Here is a 17,725-nt window from a genome sequence, read left to right on the forward strand (position 1 = left end):
GGCAACATGTTACTTGATTAAAATATTAATGAAATATTGAACTATTCTCTTACTAGTCAACTTTCTTTAAAATACTTGTTTAAAGATTACAAAACGCAGCTGCTTCTTCTTCATTTTAAACTTCGTTAGTGTTGCAAAGTGCGGCCCTTAAAAAACAACGGCAGCGCCCGCAACCAGTGTTGCCTAACTTCGCAGTGGTAGTTTCTTTTTTCGTGTCAATTTGAGAAATTTGGCAAAAGTTAATTGAATAAAAGTATTAAGCAATTGTAAGGGTATTTAAACACTGCCAGTCATGTCCCTGTTAAACAATGACGACAGCATTCCCAACATGGACGAGGATCCACAGGGTGAGTGAAATTCAATGGGTGTGGGTGGAGTCGAAATTGATGATGTTATCAATTGTTATTCCTCCCCCCAAAAAAAAAAACAAACAGTGGTCATTCCGGACGATGAGCCCTCGACAGCGGTTCGAATGCCCAATGGCAGATCCATGGACTCGCTGCGCTCCTCCTTCACCAACCGGAGCTCGACGCCGGATTCATCGCACAATTCGCTGGAGGCCATGGAAATGGCCCAGGACGACCGGGAGGAGAAGGCCCGCCTCATCACACAGGTCCTGGAGCTGCAGAACACCCTGGACGACCTGTCGCAGCGCGTCGATTCCGTCAAGGAGGAGAATCTCAAGCTGCGCTCCGAGAACCAGGTGCTCGGCCAGTACATCGAGAACCTGATGTCCGCCTCATCGGTGTTCCAGTCCACCAGTCCCAGTGCGGCCAAGAAGAAGTAATCTTCTGATAACCCACCCACCCATTGGAACTGGAAACCAAAAACCATCTCAAATATGCCTTCTCGTTCACGCTAGAGCTATATTTTAATCTATAACACTCGAAATTAAGCTATTGCAATGTTGTTTAATTTGCCCAATCGTCGAATTTGTCTTTATTTAGGCTTAAGCTTATGGCGCGCTATGTATTTTATACATAAAAGTAATTTATTTATATAGATAATTAATAAATCAATAATATACCCCATCGCAATTGAAGGATTTAAAAACGAAAAAGGGCTGGCAACACTGGTCAGCCAGCTGTTCGTAGAAGTCCAGGATTAACACGTTCCGCCAAATAAATAGATTATATAAGTAAGATTGCTTTATTTTATATGCACTAAGTAGATATATGTAGATAGATAAAAAACCAAAAGAACCCCTAAAAATTAAGATTTGAATTGGGGCTGCCACCTGTGCGACAGTCTGGCAGCCTTGGTCGGCCAGCTGTTCGCGTTGGTCGTGCAACAACAAATTCAGCAGTGATTTTCGTATTCGGAAAACGTAGCAAACGTTTTAAAGTCGTAGCGCTGCTCGGAATTAATAGAAAACTGTCGGAAAACACAGAAAAAGTAAAGAAACAGCGCGGGCCAGCACGAAAACAACTTAACCTGCAAGAAAAGTGATTGCGAAATACGCTGAAAGAGGTGCGTGTGTGTGTGTGTTTTGGTGCCTTTTGTGAGGGTGTGCGTGGGGAAAAACAAAACATTTGCCCCTTTGTTGTTGTTGCCTAAGTTGTTTATTTAAGTGGGAATATCCCATTTTAGTAGCTATTGAAGAAAAACAAACAATTCTTTGTTTTTGGAATGCAGTCTCTCCATCGCAGGGAAAAGCAACAACAACAGACAGCGGCCAGTGTTGTAAAGCGCCCCCGCACACAATCACACGCTGCATTTATTATTTTTTAATATGCACTTTATTTTGAATGCCACCCATGGCCACCCCCCCGCCAACAGCCCGGACCACCCACACATTTGCGTCAACAGAGGAAGCCAGACGTCACAATCGCATCGCTGGGAAACGCTGACAACGACGACGTCGATTTTTTTATGGCGGAAGCAGCCTCGTCAATCTGTTAACTGAAAGACAGCTCCGGCTCCAAAAGGAACTCCATCCAATCCCCGCCAGCGAGGGCAGACGGCAACATGTTTTGACCTCCCACTCGGCACAGCTGGAGCGCCCGCTGCTCTTCTCTGTTCCCCCTGGTCACCTCGTCATCCGTTTCAACGTCACTCCAGCGCATCAGCCTCTCAAATCACGCACAACCAACAGCACACAAAACCATGTCCTTCTCCGACTTTGACGCCATCTACGAGGATGAGCAGCTGGACGATCTGGAGCACTTCCAGGACCAAACGGTGGCGCCCGTCCAGGAGCCCATCATCATTCGCGGCGCGGGCAACATGACGGTGTAAGTGGGCCTCCGGATTGGGAGCAGTAAACAAGCGATAAGGCTTACAAGTGGGAAACCAGATAGATAGAGCAGTTTGGGTGGTGTAACCGCATTCCGAAAGACAATATCACTATCGGCACTTTGTATGTGTCGATGGTGAATCATACAGGCTTTAAATCACAGAATATTGAAAGAAAGATCTGGTTGACAGCATCATGTATTGAAAAAGAAAGAATTAGGGGAATCTTTCCATAATAATAAGCATACTGATGTTTTCTATATGTCTATAGATGTCTATAAAGCATGTCTGCGGTTCAAATTCCAATAATTATCATGAAGTAAACTGGCATCAATTAAATCGAATTTAAATCGAATTCGACACAATACTTTAAATTTGAAAACTTAAAAGATAACAGCTTTAGAAACACATAATAAACTTGAAGTGATTACAGATAGTTTTATGGAATATTTGCTTATGCTTAAACTAACAATGTCCGATTTTATTTACATTATTCCATGGTTTCCATTAAGAACTCTTTAAATATATATTTACTTATGGGTCTTTTGCACCCTGAACGAAATTAAAATATTAAACACCTCATAATATTTAAATTGAGTGGTATTATTCCAACTGTAGCTATGTAGGTGTTTGGCTAGCATCGATTATTGCAATTGCTGTCTGTACATGGCTGAAATGTAGTTCAAGGTTACCTTTACCTAATTTCGACATAGGCCCTACTTTGCTATTGATACCGCTTGACCCCATTTTTCGGGAAGGTGGCGTTGTGGCCCAGCTGTCAATTACACAGGTTGCATAAGAGATGAGTCAGGGCAGAATAATTGCACTGCACGCCAATTACACATACTAATTCAGCTCTTTTCCCGTGCACATTCACAGATTTGGCCTGAGCAACCGCTTCAATGCGGAGTTCCCCTGCGGTCTGCTGTCCCGAGTGGCTCCCGAGGAGTTCAAGGCGACGGTGGGCCGGATCAATGGAGTGCTGAAGAAATCCCTGCCCGTCAACGTCAAGTGGCTCTTTTGCGGCTGCGTCTGCTGCTGCTGCACGCTCGGCTGCTCCCTCTGGCCCGTCATCTGTCTTAGCAAACGCGTAAGACCGAGATTAATCTGAAAACTTTGTCAAGATCTTGTAATCCTAACGTAATCCCTTGCAGACACAACTCACACTGGACAAGCTGTTCGAATGGGAGAATAATCATCTATATCATAAGCTGGGCCTGCACTGGCGACTGCATAAGCAACAATGTGATTCCAATTCCATGATGGAGTATGTTATTTTAATTGAATTTATACCCAAAACGCCTATCTATCGGCCCGACTAAGTGCCGGTCAGGGAGCCGGGCGTGGGCACGGTATCGCGGGGTCGTAATGGTAATTGTAAAATAAACACTAGCTGCTAACACTTTGCTTTAGGCGTTTACGGATCGTGCTAATCGGCAGCGAGTAGGCAGAGAGTACACTAATCCATAGGACAGGCAGGCACAGCACACATTACCTAATTTAGTGCACTCGCAGATTGTCATTTTAAGCTAGTACTATTTAATGTTCAGTTTAAAACTAATTTTTGCAAAAACACTAGCCAGTAAGATTGATTTCTCGTAACATTAGGGCGCTCTACTTTCCCTGATTTTGTTTAGCTGTATATTCTAATTTGTTTTTCAATCTAATGCAATATTATTAAATACATTTCTTGATAGGAAATTACAATTTATTTACAAACCAAGTGTTTTTCTAAATGTTATGATCCCCCTTCTCAACCCGTCAGAAATCGAATTTTGTTCTGTTATTGTACAAGGTACATATATATTTTGATATATATCATATGGTTACCTAAGTATTTTGTGGTTTCAATAACTTTACAGCACTTTGGGGCATAGACGGTCGATGAACAATAAATACATTTTAATTTACTTTAGGTTTCATTTATGTATTAATGCTTAAATATAATCAAGTCTTTTAACAATGCGCGGGTCTGGCTCTAGGAATATATATAGTATATATAGCTTAAGGAATGCGATTGGAATGAATCGGTATTAACAATGGTGTTTGTATTTTTGGGGTAATACTTGGAGATGTGGTAGGTCGTTGGGGAAAAGCCAACTACTAATCTTCGCTGATCACTTCAACGTTGTTGGAGCCCTCGGTCATGGCCAGAGTGGACATTTCCAGGTCACTATCATCGCCGCCGTCTTCTTCATCGTCGTCGTCGTCGTCTTCATCCTCTTCCTCATCGTTATCATCCTCATCATCTTCATCTTCTCCCATAGTTTCCTCCACATCATCATCAGCTTCCCCACCTCCATCCTCTTCGCTTTCTGGAGCTTTCAGCTCGGTTTCTGGCTCAAATTGTATCTGAGTTTCGGGAATGACACCGTCTTTATCGTCGGGTTCCATTTTAGCTGCCTCTGAAGTTCCATTAACCAGTTCGTTGGCTGTTTTCAGCAACGCATCCGTTTGCTTGCGCAGTGCGCGCATCACCATCGTGTCCTGCTTCATCTGGAAGTCATGCTCCCGCCGTGCGATCTCCTTTTGCTGCACGAAGAAGTCCTGCAACATCTCCTTTTGGGTCGACCGCATGGCAGTGGCCAATTGGCTAAGCTCCTTGGCGAAGAGCTCCTCCTGCCGCTTCTTGCGCTGCTTCGCCTCCTCTTCGCTGGTCTTCTTTTTGCTTTCCTCGCTCGTCCCCGGCTGGGATCGGATGGCCTTCGGAGTCGACTCGTACATATTGGAGCTGCGCTGTAGCTTCACCGGCACAGGCATGCCCATGATCGGACTTTGGCCCAGACGACGCTTCCGCGGCTGGAGCTGCTGGTGCTGCAGCGGGGTCAACTGGTGGGACGACATCATGTGAGCCTGTCTGCTGGTGGAGGCACCCGCTTGTTGCCCGGCCATCGGGTACTTGGGCGGCGGACCGCGACTCAAGAGAGCAGCCATTGGGGACGGCGACTGCGGGGGACTGGACACGGACTGATCGATGTCGGGGATCATGCGATCCGGCCGCAGGGAGTATCCCGTATCCCGCATGGGCACCGTCTTCATGCGCAGGCCCGTCGGCTGAACACTGATGTCCCTGGGCAGACGCAGCCCCTGTTGGCTGGCATTCGGATTCTGCTTGCGCGGCAACATAAGCTTGCTGTGCGGATGCACAAAGTTAATGCTGCTGGTGCTCTGGAGGGGCACGGATCGACTCATCTGGCCCGGACTGGGCAACTGTTGGCCCATCTTGGTGAGCGTGGGCGGTGGGCGATCGATCTGCAGGATGCCATGCGTGGGTCGTCGCTGCTCGTCCTTGGCAAAGGAGGCCACGCGCAGGGGAGGAGGAGCGACCGGCGTGGATGAGTAGACGCTCTCGTCGTCGGTCTCATCCAGCGCCACTGGAGGCGGCGAGGGAGATGCTGGCGCCGTGGGCGGCGGAGTGTTGGTTGTGTCCATGCCCAGGTCCATGTCGGGTTCGTGTTTGACGGACACTATAAACGGCATGTGAGGCACGTCCTCCTGTTCGGCGTTGTCCGCTTGGGAGCTCCCGGCCTCGTAGTCAAAGGCCTCCAGATCGGGTTCGGACACCATGTCCGGCTTCTGAGGCGTCTCATAGCCTGAAAGGCAAAAAGAATTTCGCATTCAATAATAAACATTTTATTGGGAATTGAACGTGTTATCGATTCTAGGAAATCACGATAAAAAATTCATAAACTAACCAACGTTTTTTTTCTGCGGAAATCTATAAGTACAAATGTTTTCTGTTGTTTTTTTCGTATCACATGGTTATTTAAGCCATTTTTAGACAATTTTAAAAGACTTTAGTTATCAGCATTTATTTAATTATACATAGATTTAAACTATGTTTCTATGAGTCACGTCAGTTTTAAGAGTTTCTTTATCTTTCTGTTCTGTAGTTTTAATTTTTCAAAGATGTTTGTCTCTGCAATTCTTGACAATACTAACCTGTATCAATTGGCTCCGGTTTGATGGGTCCCAGTCGAAAGCCGAATATGGGATGCTCCACGCCGAGGATGTCCTCCTTATCGTCGCCAGCTGTTTTGGAACTGTCCATTGAGTTGCCGCACTCGCTGAGGCTGCCGTTGATATTGCCGCTGTGATTTGAGTCGCTTAGCATTCGGCAGAGGACGCGGTAGACCTCCTCCGGCACCACCTTGGGTATACCCGTTCCGTGACGCGTTGTGGTGTTGTACGTGGACTTGAGGAACTTCCACTTGGTCCAAATCTGGATGCTGGACTTCTTCACATAGCCCTTGCTGCGCATAACCTCCTCGATTTGCCGGAAGACGTGCTCGCTCTTCATGTTCCGGTCATTTAGCTGCTCCAGGGCATTCAGATTCTGCATGATGCTCAGCATCTCCAGCATTTCGGCCCGGCTCCACAGGTTGCGTTCCGGCCGAGAGCTCGAGCTGAGGGTCTCGCTCTTGCCGGAACTGCTGGCGGAGTAGGGTGGCGACAAGTGCGCCTTAATGCGCATGGGCGTCAGCAGTCCGTCGACATCGCCCACCACTCCGTTGCCCGTGGAGGCCGTGTGCAGGAGGTGATTGATGTCCTGGCCGCTCGGCTGGCTCTGGATGTGACCTTGGCTCTGACGCATGTTGTGCTCCACTTTGCTCAGCAGCCGCATCTTCGTGTGGGCGGCCACCGTTGTCGGCGGGGAAGAGGAGCTACTGGGGGCTCCTGCAGGTCCGTGGCTGCCAGACGACGAGGAGCTATCGTTCAGGCCCAGATAACGTGGCATTAACATGGATGTGACGTTGGTAGTTCACTTTTCCTGGAATTTGCAGTCTCTGCAACTGTGAAAAATGGGGGGAAATATTCCGAAATTAGTTTTGAAAATATTCTTGGAAAGCTTCAAAAAATATTGAGAAGTGGTTTGACATCCGAAGTCAAAATCAGTTTTGGAAAACATCGAACTTAGTTCAGGTTTTAGGCATCGGAACACTTGTCATTGAAACTGCAAACTATCGCTAGGACAGATAATTCAAAAAAAGAAGCTTAATTTTTGCAATAATTCCAAACAGAACCGACAGAGACCTTACACAAGTAGGACGATAACTTTTATCTAGAACTGTCCAGAATGTCAATATCTGCCTGTATATTATAAACGAACAGTATACAGATAAATATTCTGTCGAACTTCCATAACTCAAAGATTCCACAGCTTGAACTTTTTGAATGGGAGATAGTGTTTGGAAATGGAATTTGGACTGTACATTTATATGTCCTCTAAAAGTATGCTCAGATTTATAAATATAAATCTTGTAAAGAAATAACAGGTGTTTCACTATAGGAACTTTTGACTGTTTTTAACCCAACACAACATGAGGCATCTCTATAAGTTGACGGAATGTCACTATCTTAGTGGTTTTAAACACTAATTTTGATTTTCCAATCAGAGTATCAGCTTCCACTCGCCTTGGATACTCAACCCACCCGATATTCACTGGCAGCTTGTAAAAAAAAGAGATGGCTGTGTGCCAACGAGAAAAAATCCAGTTTTGGACTTTTTGTGTCAAAAGTGGCAATCGTGGATTCGGTTATCTTTCGGTTTTCGGTTTTCGTCTTCAGAATCCACCACCAACTTGATATTGACTGCCATATACACATTTGCTTGTGTGAAGTTGACGTGTTTCCAACTGTTTAACACATTCCAAAACCGAATCCCATGAAAAGTGGCAGCACACCGACACGCTCACCGTAGGCAAGTATGCACGAAAAGAGCTTACAAATCTAAACCGAGGGAAATATATATATTTTTTATCGATTTTGATTATTTCAAAACGAATAATGGCCGCAAAAAGAAAACGTAAAAAACACACTCTCCCGCACACAGATACACTGACAAAGTGAAGCGAGGCAAGTGGAACACACTCAATAACAGAACATTTTCGAGATAGTGATTTCCAAATGCAAGTAAACAAGATAGCGTTGAATAAAGCGTAGGAATACGAATTTTAAGAAGCGATTACGCATCGTACAATTGGGAAAGTTACGCATGGAATGAAGAACGAATAATGAATGAAGTGGGGGATAAATATATTGTTTAGGTTTCGGTTTCGAGTTCGGGTTCCCGAGCGGCGGCGGGTTGAAACTAGAATTGAATCTCAAAATTTGAGTAATTTTCCAGCGACGTCTCAAGATTGGCACAGTGGTCGGGGGTTGTTTGAACGGACGATTTTGAGAATGATATATCATATCATATCATGCCACATGTCTTCCAAAGAGGGTTTTCCAAATAACACCGCTCAATTAACTAATACATTCCGGACTTGCAACCTAACCGCTATATTCCAGAGCGGAAATGTAATTGCCAACTTAATTTAAATCGCCTCTGAGCACTGTAATGCAAAAGATACGATAATAAGCTGATAGAGGTATAGGAAGTGGATTGCTGAGGGGGTGGGGAGGGGGGATGTGTTTTTTAGTGAGAGCAAACCAATTCTGTTTTGCGCTCAGAGAGCTCGGCTCACCCACACACACGCACAAAAGAGACACTCACGAATTTACGCTTATTATGTGCAGTTGAGAATTTTTCAAGAAAAAGAACATAACGTAACTTTCGACTTTTCTTTTAAACTGAATTGTGTCCATTGACAAATGACTTGCCGTACTTTTCGCTAATCAGTTAATGCCAAGTGTTGATATTTTAATGCACATACCAGCCAATAAGTTTAAAATAATTCGACTTGACTTGAACTATTTCATTTCCAAAGCAACACCTTGCAAACACACTCACACACACGAACACTTACCAGAGAGAGCGGTGCGAGAGACAGCAGTGAAATGACAGAGAGAGAGAGAGCCGAACTCAACCGTTTTTAAGCGTTCGAAATTGAGGCAGACCGCTGCCACTAACGACGATTTCAATACTAATTTCAAAACTCGAAAAAGCGACGAACGGGCCTACAAAAACCCAACTATATGCACATATACGCGGTCACCTGGGGCTGTGTGCGTGTGCGCTTCGGCGTTATATACGTACATACATCTCTATATATTCGTATTCGGAAGGTACAAATAATGGTTATGGTCGCTAGTTGTTTTTGAGATTGCGAGAGATTGCCGGAGAGACAGTTGCCTATTATTTTTTATTTTGCCTTTTTCTTCTTTCGCTGCCATTTACGTTTTTATTTCGCTCTTTTTTTAAGAACGGGGTTATTTCGGGGAATATATAAATATATGGGTTCGCGCACACACATACAAAAACAACAGAAAAGCTACAGTTTTAATGTAGTATACACATGTTGAAATCGAGTATAATGATTTTTCAAGTTCTGTTTTTCGCTTGTTCACTGCCATTCACCATGAAAATGATATGAAGAAGAGCAAACAGAAAGATTCGGATTATCTTTAATTTTTATGATAAAGATTATCTTTAGCTAATGAAAGTTGGTCTCTCATGTATGTATAGAATCGAACTCGAAAGTGTTGAGCAAATGTCAATACAGTTTTAAGCCAGTTTGTGGGACACCATAAAAATTGTAGGTTCGATTTTTTTTTTTTTACCATACTTCAGAAAAAATAAATTTTATAAACATTTTTATACCTAAAGTAAATATACTTTTGGCACCCAGTTTAAGTAAGGCGAACGTAAACAATCGCTCCTAACTGTTGAAACATGTTTTCTTCTGTAATAAACTGTGATATCAAATTACCCTGATATTAAATTTCAAAGTTCTTGTCATCGAGTCCCTACTGTAAAACCGATACGAAGTGGTAAACAATATTTCTGCTTAACCCTGTGGGTATGTTTTCGGGAATCCTTGATACAGGTGAGAAACTACCCCTTTTCGGAAAACAATACCCATGTACAACAGTATACCTGACCTGCTGAATACTTGTTAAAAAATAGATTCCCATTTAGAGCTTCGCTTCCTTAAAGTTTTCGGGCGGCAGATGCTCAGAAACTAGATTTACAAGTATTGAGCGGAAAGAGCGTGAAGCGGGGAACTTGGAGGTTTTCGAACTCGAAGCCAGAACAGGAAAAACTCTAGCTCTTCTCCATGGATGAGAATGGTTAAGCGGCAGAGGCGCTGGAAAATCGCGGAAAACATTCTTTTTTACCATCTGTACAAATTACGCGTCGCACGAGTTCGATAGGAAATTACGCACTATTTATCTGCATTATACATATATGTAGCAAATGAATGAATGAAAGCCAAGCCAGCACTGGCAGCAACGAAATGTAGAATACAAACACAAGCCTTATGTCTTTATCATATCGAACTTTGTATAAATAGTTCTGATTAATTGAAAAGGAACAAAGTCTTGAAACACACTTACGCGCAAAAACGAAAGTAGGTGATTTTAAATTTACTCTTAACATAAGAGTACTGATTTATATTTTTGTAGTTTTTTAGGGTTTTTCTTACTGGGAATTGATTTTATAAGTACATTGAGCATTCTTAAGCTTGAGCTCCTCGTCCAACGGCGACAGCTGTTTGTAATTTGGAATTAAGAAACAAATAATAAATTTATTGTTGTGATAATAACAAATTAGTATTAAAAAAGTGTTTGTAACGGTCAGTTTTTTTTAGCTTTGAATTAAGTCTTAAAATAATATTTTCGGGAAGATTAATGCCTATATTTGTTAGATAGGAGCGTTTTTATTCAATGATTAAAAAACGTAAAAGTAATACTAATCCGTATCAAAATTGTAATAATAACAATAAAACACTATTTTCCTAATCTTTACAATATTAATCTTTCAGCTAAAATGTTAATTAGTAACGGTAGCCTATTTCAATTTTTGATAACCAACCTATCGATAATAGCGCAATCATCGCAGTTCGATTAGTCAGCCCTGGTGGTCTAGAAAAAGAGTTGGCATCCCATTTTACATACATACACTCGTTTTTTTCAAAAATATCAAATGGAGAAAATATATGTCACCCAAAAAATATCGAGTATCCTTGTTTCAATGCTTTACATTTACTACGTGTACTGAATTTTCAATGCTTTACATCTATTACATGTACTGAATTTCAATTCTTTACGTTTATTACAAGTATAAAGAAAAAAACAGACGTATGCGACGCAAATTGTCTTTACATACTATACATTTCCGCATCAAAAATCCTTTTTTAGTGATTTCAAAAATACCCTTTGGGTCACATGCGGCTTCCCGTATCAGAAGCAACACATTTGATTGCGTGATAAGGTAGCCCATTGCTAACTTAGATAGCCAAGGCAAAGTGCCCTAGGAAATCAAAAACGATATTGGATCACTTTCCCAGGATGCGAATGGTAAACTTAAAAACAATTGAAGCTCCTGATTATCCTGTACTTCCTCGTGGACTCCATTAGTTTGTCGCATTGTTATCGACCGGTTATGCCCCTCAAGAAATCCTGCGTTTCTTTAGTCCGCAACATCGTCTTCTAATGGGTTTTCAGTCGAAAAGGTCAGTGAGTTCTGCTTAAAAAAATTTAAGATAAATTTAGTTTTGTATATTGTATTAGAGCCAATGAAGCAGCTACTATATATGGACGAAGAAATGTTTTTTAAATCGGAAATATGTATGTTGTTTCTCCAAAATCATCTGATATCAAACCAAAATACCTCTTGACGAGGCAAAAACTTGTTACAATCGCACTTTCAACATACAAAGGCATACAATCGACTAAACAAATTCCGTTTTGTAAATGTTCTAAATCGGAAATTAGTAAAATTTATAAAAGTGAATTTGTTTAGTCTTACTTTCCGAAGCAGAAAATTTACAAAAGGGAATTTGATTAGTCCAATATATAATAATTTTACGTCACCAAAGTTGATATCAGATAAAGCGTACGAATTCAGGCCACATTCAGCGTATAGCGATTTAAATATTTCAACTTGTAATTTTATATGGCGGTAATTGACATGTGTATGTGACATCTTCAACTCAACTAACTGCATTTCACTAATCAAGCTAGAATGGTCCGAAACAACAATAAATTAATTCACTCTGTTTCGATCTTCTTATTTAAAGTGTATATTATTCACTAACATAAAATTTTGTAGAAAAAATGACACGCACAAACATGAAAAAAGCGTCGTTACACACACACACATGCTTCCAAAAAACAAACACACAAACACGAAATTTCGCGGGAAACCCACAAATGCACTTTAACTAAGCGTCGTGGTGCTTATTTTTTTAAGAGCGACAATAAATTTGACAATAAATTCATTTCACAAAGTGCAGATTGCCGCATTATTTATTATTTGCGAATCAAAATCTCGCGGCTCATCTCGTGCTTTTTGCTGTTCCAGTTCAGTGTGACCAATAGGGAAATATCAATAATATATTTAAAAAAATACCGATATTAAATATTTCAGGGGAAAAAATATCACAGTATAAATATTTATTTTTATTCAAAAATATCGATATATTGATATATATTTCACACTTGAACAAAAGTTGTGGAGCTCTCGCAAGAAGTATTGGGCATGTCGGAGTCTCCCAAAAAACGTTCAAAAATTGGTCCCAGCGACTGTCTTTCCTACCTGCAGGTGCGTTGAGTATTCCTATTGACCGAGATCTAACCGATTCCTGGTTGTCCAGAGCCTGGGCGATGTACTTCCCGAGGACGCCGCCCTTCAGCTGGCCCAAAGAATCCGGGCGGAGGAGGATGAGGCGGCGCAGATGGACACGTGCGGCGGCGCCAACCAAGCCGCCCTAAACATTAGTTTCCGGGTGTACTACCACATTGTGCACAAGTACGAGCTGCAGGACTCGCACTTTGAAGATCTCCCCCAGCGTTTGACCAGCGAGCAGCCCACTGCCTTTCTGATGCTCCAGTCTGTGCTGCTCACGGACCACTGGAAGCGTTTGGATGCGGTGCAGCTGGAGGAGAAGTGCACCACTGCCATTGTTGAGGCTCTGCGACGGAACAGTCCCAGTCTGATGGCCGTGCTTAAGGCTACCAACCTCCTGGTGAAGAAGTACCCCGAGCTACAGCTCCTGCCCCTGCGCTTAGAGCACTTTTACCACTGTCTGCAGCGCCAGACGCAAACGGGATCTCGCGAGGAGACCCTGACGCTGTACAACCACTGCTGCAAACAGCGGGAAAGGGCCTTCTCCTACTTTCGCCTGATTGTGGAGTTTTGGCCGTGGACAAATCGCAACAAATACTACCTCCTGAGCGGCGCCCTTAACTCGCATCCACTGCCGGATCTCCTGGCGGCCACCAATCAAAGCGAAGAGGAGTTCCTCAAGGGACTAAGGCTGAGCTTAAGCTACAAGGGACTTCGGGCAGCCAGCCAGTATCCGGTGAAAAGCCTGAGCAATCAGCGTTCTCCGGCTCTACTCGCCGCCAGTGTGGAGCTGCTTCTCAACGGCACTGTGGCCGAGATCCAGAACTTTCACTCCCAGTGGTTCCTGCGGATCCAGCAGCGCGACATGTTGTTTGAGCAGCTGCAAGCCAATCCCCAGATAGTGGAGTTTTTGGCCTCCTCCGAGGAGGTGAGATCGCCGGGCGATCAGCTTCGGCTGATCCTCATCTTCAGCATGTTTGCCAAAGAGATATATGCTGCCTCCAAGCTGCACTTCTTCAAGATCAGCACGGAGCTGTTGACCAATTGCAGCCAAATGGAGACGGAGGCCCAGCTGTTGGTGTTTCGATTTATGGTCGACAACTTGGGAAATTTTGCCGTCGAGGACTGCCTGGACTTTTTTCACACCTTCGTAGAGCGACATCGCGGTCTGGAGAGCTCCGAGTTTCGAAACACAATGCTGGGCAAGATGCCCACCATTATCAACCACACGGCCAAGCATTTTCATAAGGTGCTCAAGGCAGACAGCGGCGTAGGAGGTGATGCCTTGGCGCAGAACATCAAGCGATTCTTCTCTCATCTGCAGAATCTGATCGAGCGGGACATCCATAGCGAGGTTTACCAACCGAAGATCTTTGCCCTGAAGCTGCTGGAGATTCTAAACCGATCGCTATATGCCGAACAGGTAGCCAAGAATGCGAAGATGTGTAGTCCCCAGCAGAATCAACGTATGGGAATATTTCTCTTGGAGCATGGAGTTTTTCGGCCAAAGGACATGGCGCAACAGCTCTTTGAAACCCTCAACAATCCGCAAGGTTTCGATGATGCTTTGGACCTGACCGTCTCCCTGCTGATTCAAATGGGCCATGTGGACACTGAAAAGTGCGTGGAGCGTTGTGTGGACTTGTGCATAACCTCAGATGTGGACGAATGCTCGCTGGTTTCACTCTACGCGCAATTGGCAGTTACAAAGGAGGAGTCCGGAAGAAAGATATTTGATGAATGCCTGAAACGGCTTGCGGACAAATTGGATTCGTTCTTCGAGGATCCCTTGCTAACTGCCAAGAGTGGTGGACATCTCTTTGGATATCTTCGCGGACTGGACGAGGTGGTCAAGGCTGGCCTTTCAGTTGATTCCCCACTGGAGGACTTGTTGCCACTGCTGGAACGCATTCTTGGCGGCATTTTAAAGTTTCTCAACTTGGCCAATGCCCGACGACAAGAAGAGACAACCACAGCAGCTAGCTTCCAGGACATGGACGAGAGTCTCCAGCTGCTGGTCAGCGAGAGCTCCCTCAAGTCCGTTGGCGAGGAGGAAGCCTGTCGGAAGTACTTGCTCATGAGCTTCTGGCTGACTTTGAAGGTGAGTGAAGACAACTATTAGTCCAAAAAAAAACGTAATAATCTTATGAAATCTTATGCAGGGCTGTTGCGATCTGGCCACCAGTATAGGGTGTTCCCTACTAAAAACCACTGCAAGCACAGTATACTCAAAGGCACTGCGCCGTTGCCTCGACATCAATGTATCTGTCTTGACGCTTTGCCGGCACAAAGGAGCCATCGAGGCAGCTGGCCTTAGTATAGGCAGACTAACTCGTGCCATCACCAGCAGCTTGGAGAGCGGCGATGCTGGTTTCCAAATGCTGCACGATTGCCTGGAGCGGGAATTGTTGACGGAGAGCCGCCAGGTGAGCACCACACGTCGTGGTGCCGGCTTCGCCATAATGTTCCTTCACGTGCTGAAGAACGACAATCCACGGCAGCGGCTGCTCCTTCATCGAGCTGTGCAGCTAATCCTACAGAGGCTAAATGGAGATCGTTCGGCGGAGAGTGTTTCCCTGGATAGCAATCACGATCGCTTGGAAGCCTTGGTTCTGCATTATTTGTGCGTTCTGGTGCGCGACACAGAATTGAGGCCGGCGATGAGCAAGTACTACAATGAGATTCTTCTGGTGGCCATGGAGCATATCACCAACCCCGAGTGGACCATCTCGAATGCGGCACTGCAGCTGTTTGGCGCCAATTTGGGCAAACTGGTGGGGCAGCGCCAAGCCACCGAGTTTGAAACGCGCCCCGCTTGGGAACCCAGTGAACTGGACTACGATGAGTTGGGATGCCTGCTGCCCAAGGCATGCGAGCACATGCTGGAGTGCTGCGACCGGCAGGAGGTGACCTCTTCCATAATACTCTTTTTGGCATTCCTCTCCAAGGTGGAGCACTTGCGCACCTCGGGCGGCAAAGAGCCGAATCCCCTGCTAATCCGCTTTCGGCGACTCAGCTGGCGCTTGTTGCGGCACAAGTGCGATCAGGTGCGTCAACTGGCGGCCACCTGTTTTGTGCGGTCGCACGAGTTCCGCTGCGATCTGCCGACGGCGCTGCTGGCCAGCGCCAAACTGGCGGCAAATCTCGAGGAGGAGAACTTCTACGAGGGACTGATCTATACCCTAACATCGGGGGTGTTGAAACTCCAACATGAAGCACGACATGTCTGGAGTGCGGGGCGTTTGGAGAAATTCTTGGCAGAGCTTCTCACATCACTAGACGTCACGGAGCGAGTGCGTCGCTTCAAGCCGTACACACGGAACGTGCTTTTGGAACTGCTGAAGCTTCTGGGCAGTGCGGATAAAGCGGCTCTGGTCGAGTCCCTCGACTAACATTAGCGAATCTAGTTTTATCTAATCTAACATTAAGCCAAAAAGTAATTTTTCCTTGTCAACGCTTTTACAACTATTCAAATGACGCATTTAATGTTTGTACGCAGTAAACGAAACGAAAGTATCTACCAAACAGGGATTTCTAAAGTAACAAATGAGAGGATGGACTAACCACTCGATCAGCTGAAGCCCTCGCCAGTTTCCTGTTCCATGGCCTGGAGCTGCTGTTTTTCGAGAGCCTCTTGCGCCATTTGCTGCATGGTGCGACTGAGGATGTTGCGCAGGATGTGCGGCTTACAGTGCTCCTCCAGCCAGGGGATGATGCCGGTGGTCAGCTGCTTGAAGTTGTCCATGGGTATGTGCTTGAATGTCTCGAACATTTCCTCCATGATGGCCTGGAACTAAGGGGGGATTTTAATGATTCTAGAGATCTTACAACATGAGAAACCCCTAAACTAACCACTTGGAACTTGGCCTCGTCGGTGAGGCGTGCCTCCTCTGGTCCCGGATTCGCCTGCTGATGCTGCAGCATGTTCTCGTAGCCATTCTTGATGATCCGCAGGGCTGTCACCTCCTTCTGCAGGGCCGATCCCTCGTCCTCCTGCTTGAGCTTCTGCTGATTGAGGTAGCCAATGTACTCAATGGACTTCTGCAGGATCAGCGCCTTGCTGAGCTTGTAGCCGGAGGAGTCGTTGGGCTGGCAGCGCGGCACCAGCTCCTGCAGGCTGTCGTATCCCTTCTTAATGGCGTCACGCCGCTTCTGCTCGGCCTGTGTGTGTGCCTCCCGCCGCCGCTCCTTGTAGCTCAGCGTGGAATTGGCCGCCGTCGAGTGGCGCGCATCGCCGCTATCGTCGTCGTCGTCTGCGGACAGAAAACAGAGCAGTACAGAAACGTGAGACGCAGTCGCACAGACAGTACAATGTAATAAAAACGCTGCTGATAGCGAGTAATTCAATGCCAGTGCTTTATCAGCTGCCCCCAACTCCCACTCCTGGTCAGCGTGACCGATCTTGACCAGCGTGCGCTCACCTGAGTTGTGCGCCGAGGAGTTCGGCGTGTGGGTGCTGCCCGCACTGCTGCAGCGCGAGTAGTGCTTGCTGCTCAGATCCTGGTCGTGCTCCATGCTAAAGACGTCCTCCTTGATGCCCGACGAGCTATTATTATCGCTCATTGTCAACTGCGACGTTGTGGAATTCCCAAAACAAAAACACCAGTGGACGGAGTGACCGTTCGGGGGTAGCGCCAAAAGCTATACTTCGGTCACACTAAAAGCGTTTTGCGATAGTTTTAAGAAATATTTTTATAAAATTAAAAATTAAGAAAAACAATTACTCCAACTCAAGATATTTTTTTATCAGGAAGATAGTTAGCTTTGATACATTTTTTTTAATCTTAAATATAGCTATCTACCTTTCATGTGCAGTGATATTAATAAAGTTTACCATCTATTTTAAAACTGAAACGATTCGAATGCCTCCATTATTTTCCCTCTTTAGACTTAGTTAAAAATATATTAAATCTTTTTATGTTGCAGAGTGTAAGAGATGGCCATAGTCAAAATCCAACCGATAGTTATATCGAT

At 44.9% G+C, this 17,725-nt stretch overlaps 5 protein-coding genes across 5 annotated transcripts; 3 read left to right on the forward strand and 2 right to left on the reverse strand.

Moving 5' to 3' along the window:
• The first annotated feature begins 173 nt into the window (after window positions 1-173).
• Window positions 174-1,037, forward strand: LOC119549275 (short coiled-coil protein B). Its single transcript, XM_037857203.1, has 2 exons — window positions 174-347; window positions 435-1,037. The coding sequence occupies exons 1-2, from the start codon at window positions 293-295 to the stop codon at window positions 785-787; spliced, it is 408 nt and encodes a 135-aa protein (XP_037713131.1). The 5' UTR covers window positions 174-292; the 3' UTR covers window positions 788-1,037.
• A 212-nt stretch (window positions 1,038-1,249) lies between these two features.
• LOC119549272 (cysteine-rich hydrophobic domain-containing protein 2) lies at window positions 1,250-4,145 on the forward strand. The gene is made up of 4 exons (XM_037857187.1): window positions 1,250-1,470; window positions 1,780-2,234; window positions 3,115-3,325; window positions 3,390-4,145. The coding sequence occupies exons 2-4, from the start codon at window positions 2,107-2,109 to the stop codon at window positions 3,555-3,557; spliced, it is 507 nt and encodes a 168-aa protein (XP_037713115.1). The 5' UTR covers window positions 1,250-1,470; window positions 1,780-2,106; the 3' UTR covers window positions 3,558-4,145.
• LOC119549262 (histone-lysine N-methyltransferase SETD1B) lies at window positions 4,009-9,124 on the reverse strand. The gene is made up of 3 exons (XM_037857175.1): window positions 8,988-9,124; window positions 6,178-7,028; window positions 4,009-5,828 (listed from the first exon to the last, which is right to left on the reverse strand). Exons 2-3 carry the CDS (start codon window positions 6,977-6,979, stop codon window positions 4,339-4,341), a joined length of 2,292 nt encoding a protein of 763 aa, XP_037713103.1. The 5' UTR covers window positions 6,980-7,028; window positions 8,988-9,124; the 3' UTR covers window positions 4,009-4,338.
• Window positions 9,125-12,617: 3,493 nt separating this feature from the next.
• LOC119547113 lies at window positions 12,618-16,285 on the forward strand. The gene is made up of 3 exons (XM_037853826.1): window positions 12,618-12,727; window positions 12,780-14,852; window positions 14,914-16,285. Exons 1-3 carry the CDS (start codon window positions 12,665-12,667, stop codon window positions 16,141-16,143), a joined length of 3,366 nt encoding a protein of 1,121 aa, XP_037709754.1. The 5' UTR covers window positions 12,618-12,664; the 3' UTR covers window positions 16,144-16,285.
• Window positions 16,209-17,359, reverse strand: LOC119547134 (max-like protein X). The gene is made up of 3 exons (XM_037853850.1): window positions 17,173-17,359; window positions 16,604-17,004; window positions 16,209-16,544 (listed from the first exon to the last, which is right to left on the reverse strand). The coding sequence occupies exons 1-3, from the start codon at window positions 17,312-17,314 to the stop codon at window positions 16,323-16,325; spliced, it is 765 nt and encodes a 254-aa protein (XP_037709778.1). The 5' UTR covers window positions 17,315-17,359; the 3' UTR covers window positions 16,209-16,322.
• Between the last annotated feature and the right edge of the window lie 366 nt (window positions 17,360-17,725).

This window comes from Drosophila subpulchrella, chromosome 3R, assembly GCF_014743375.2.
Source record: "Drosophila subpulchrella strain 33 F10 #4 breed RU33 chromosome 3R, RU_Dsub_v1.1 Primary Assembly, whole genome shotgun sequence".
Classification (NCBI taxonomy): domain Eukaryota; kingdom Metazoa; phylum Arthropoda; class Insecta; order Diptera; family Drosophilidae; genus Drosophila; species Drosophila subpulchrella.

Coding starts and splice junctions, on each gene's coding strand:
- LOC119547134 (XM_037853850.1), bottom strand. CDS start 17,314: ATGAGCGATAATAATAGCTCGTCGGGCATCAAGGAGGACGTCTTTAGC. Junction 17,005..17,172: donor CTCCTCGGCGCACAACTCAG/GTGAGCGCACGC, acceptor TTCTGTCCGCAG/ACGACGACGACGATAGCGGC. Junction 16,545..16,603: donor ACGAGGCCAAGTTCCAAGTG/GTTAGTTTAGGG, acceptor ATCCCCCCTTAG/TTCCAGGCCATCATGGAGGA.
- LOC119549272 (XM_037857187.1), top strand. CDS start 2,107: ATGTCCTTCTCCGACTTTGACGCCATCTACGAGGATGAGCAGCTGGAC. Junction 2,235..3,114: donor GGCGCGGGCAACATGACGGT/GTAAGTGGGCCT, acceptor GCACATTCACAG/ATTTGGCCTGAGCAACCGCT. Junction 3,326..3,389: donor TCATCTGTCTTAGCAAACGC/GTAAGACCGAGA, acceptor AATCCCTTGCAG/ACACAACTCACACTGGACAA.
- LOC119549262 (XM_037857175.1), bottom strand. CDS start 6,979: ATGTTAATGCCACGTTATCTGGGCCTGAACGATAGCTCCTCGTCGTCT. Junction 5,829..6,177: donor ACCGGAGCCAATTGATACAG/GTTAGTATTGTC, acceptor TTTGCCTTTCAG/GCTATGAGACGCCTCAGAAG.
- LOC119547113 (XM_037853826.1), top strand. CDS start 12,665: ATGTCGGAGTCTCCCAAAAAACGTTCAAAAATTGGTCCCAGCGACTGT. Junction 12,728..12,779: donor ACTGTCTTTCCTACCTGCAG/GTGCGTTGAGTA, acceptor CTGGTTGTCCAG/AGCCTGGGCGATGTACTTCC. Junction 14,853..14,913: donor GCTTCTGGCTGACTTTGAAG/GTGAGTGAAGAC, acceptor AATCTTATGCAG/GGCTGTTGCGATCTGGCCAC.
- LOC119549275 (XM_037857203.1), top strand. CDS start 293: ATGTCCCTGTTAAACAATGACGACAGCATTCCCAACATGGACGAGGAT. Junction 348..434: donor CATGGACGAGGATCCACAGG/GTGAGTGAAATT, acceptor AAAAACAAACAG/TGGTCATTCCGGACGATGAG.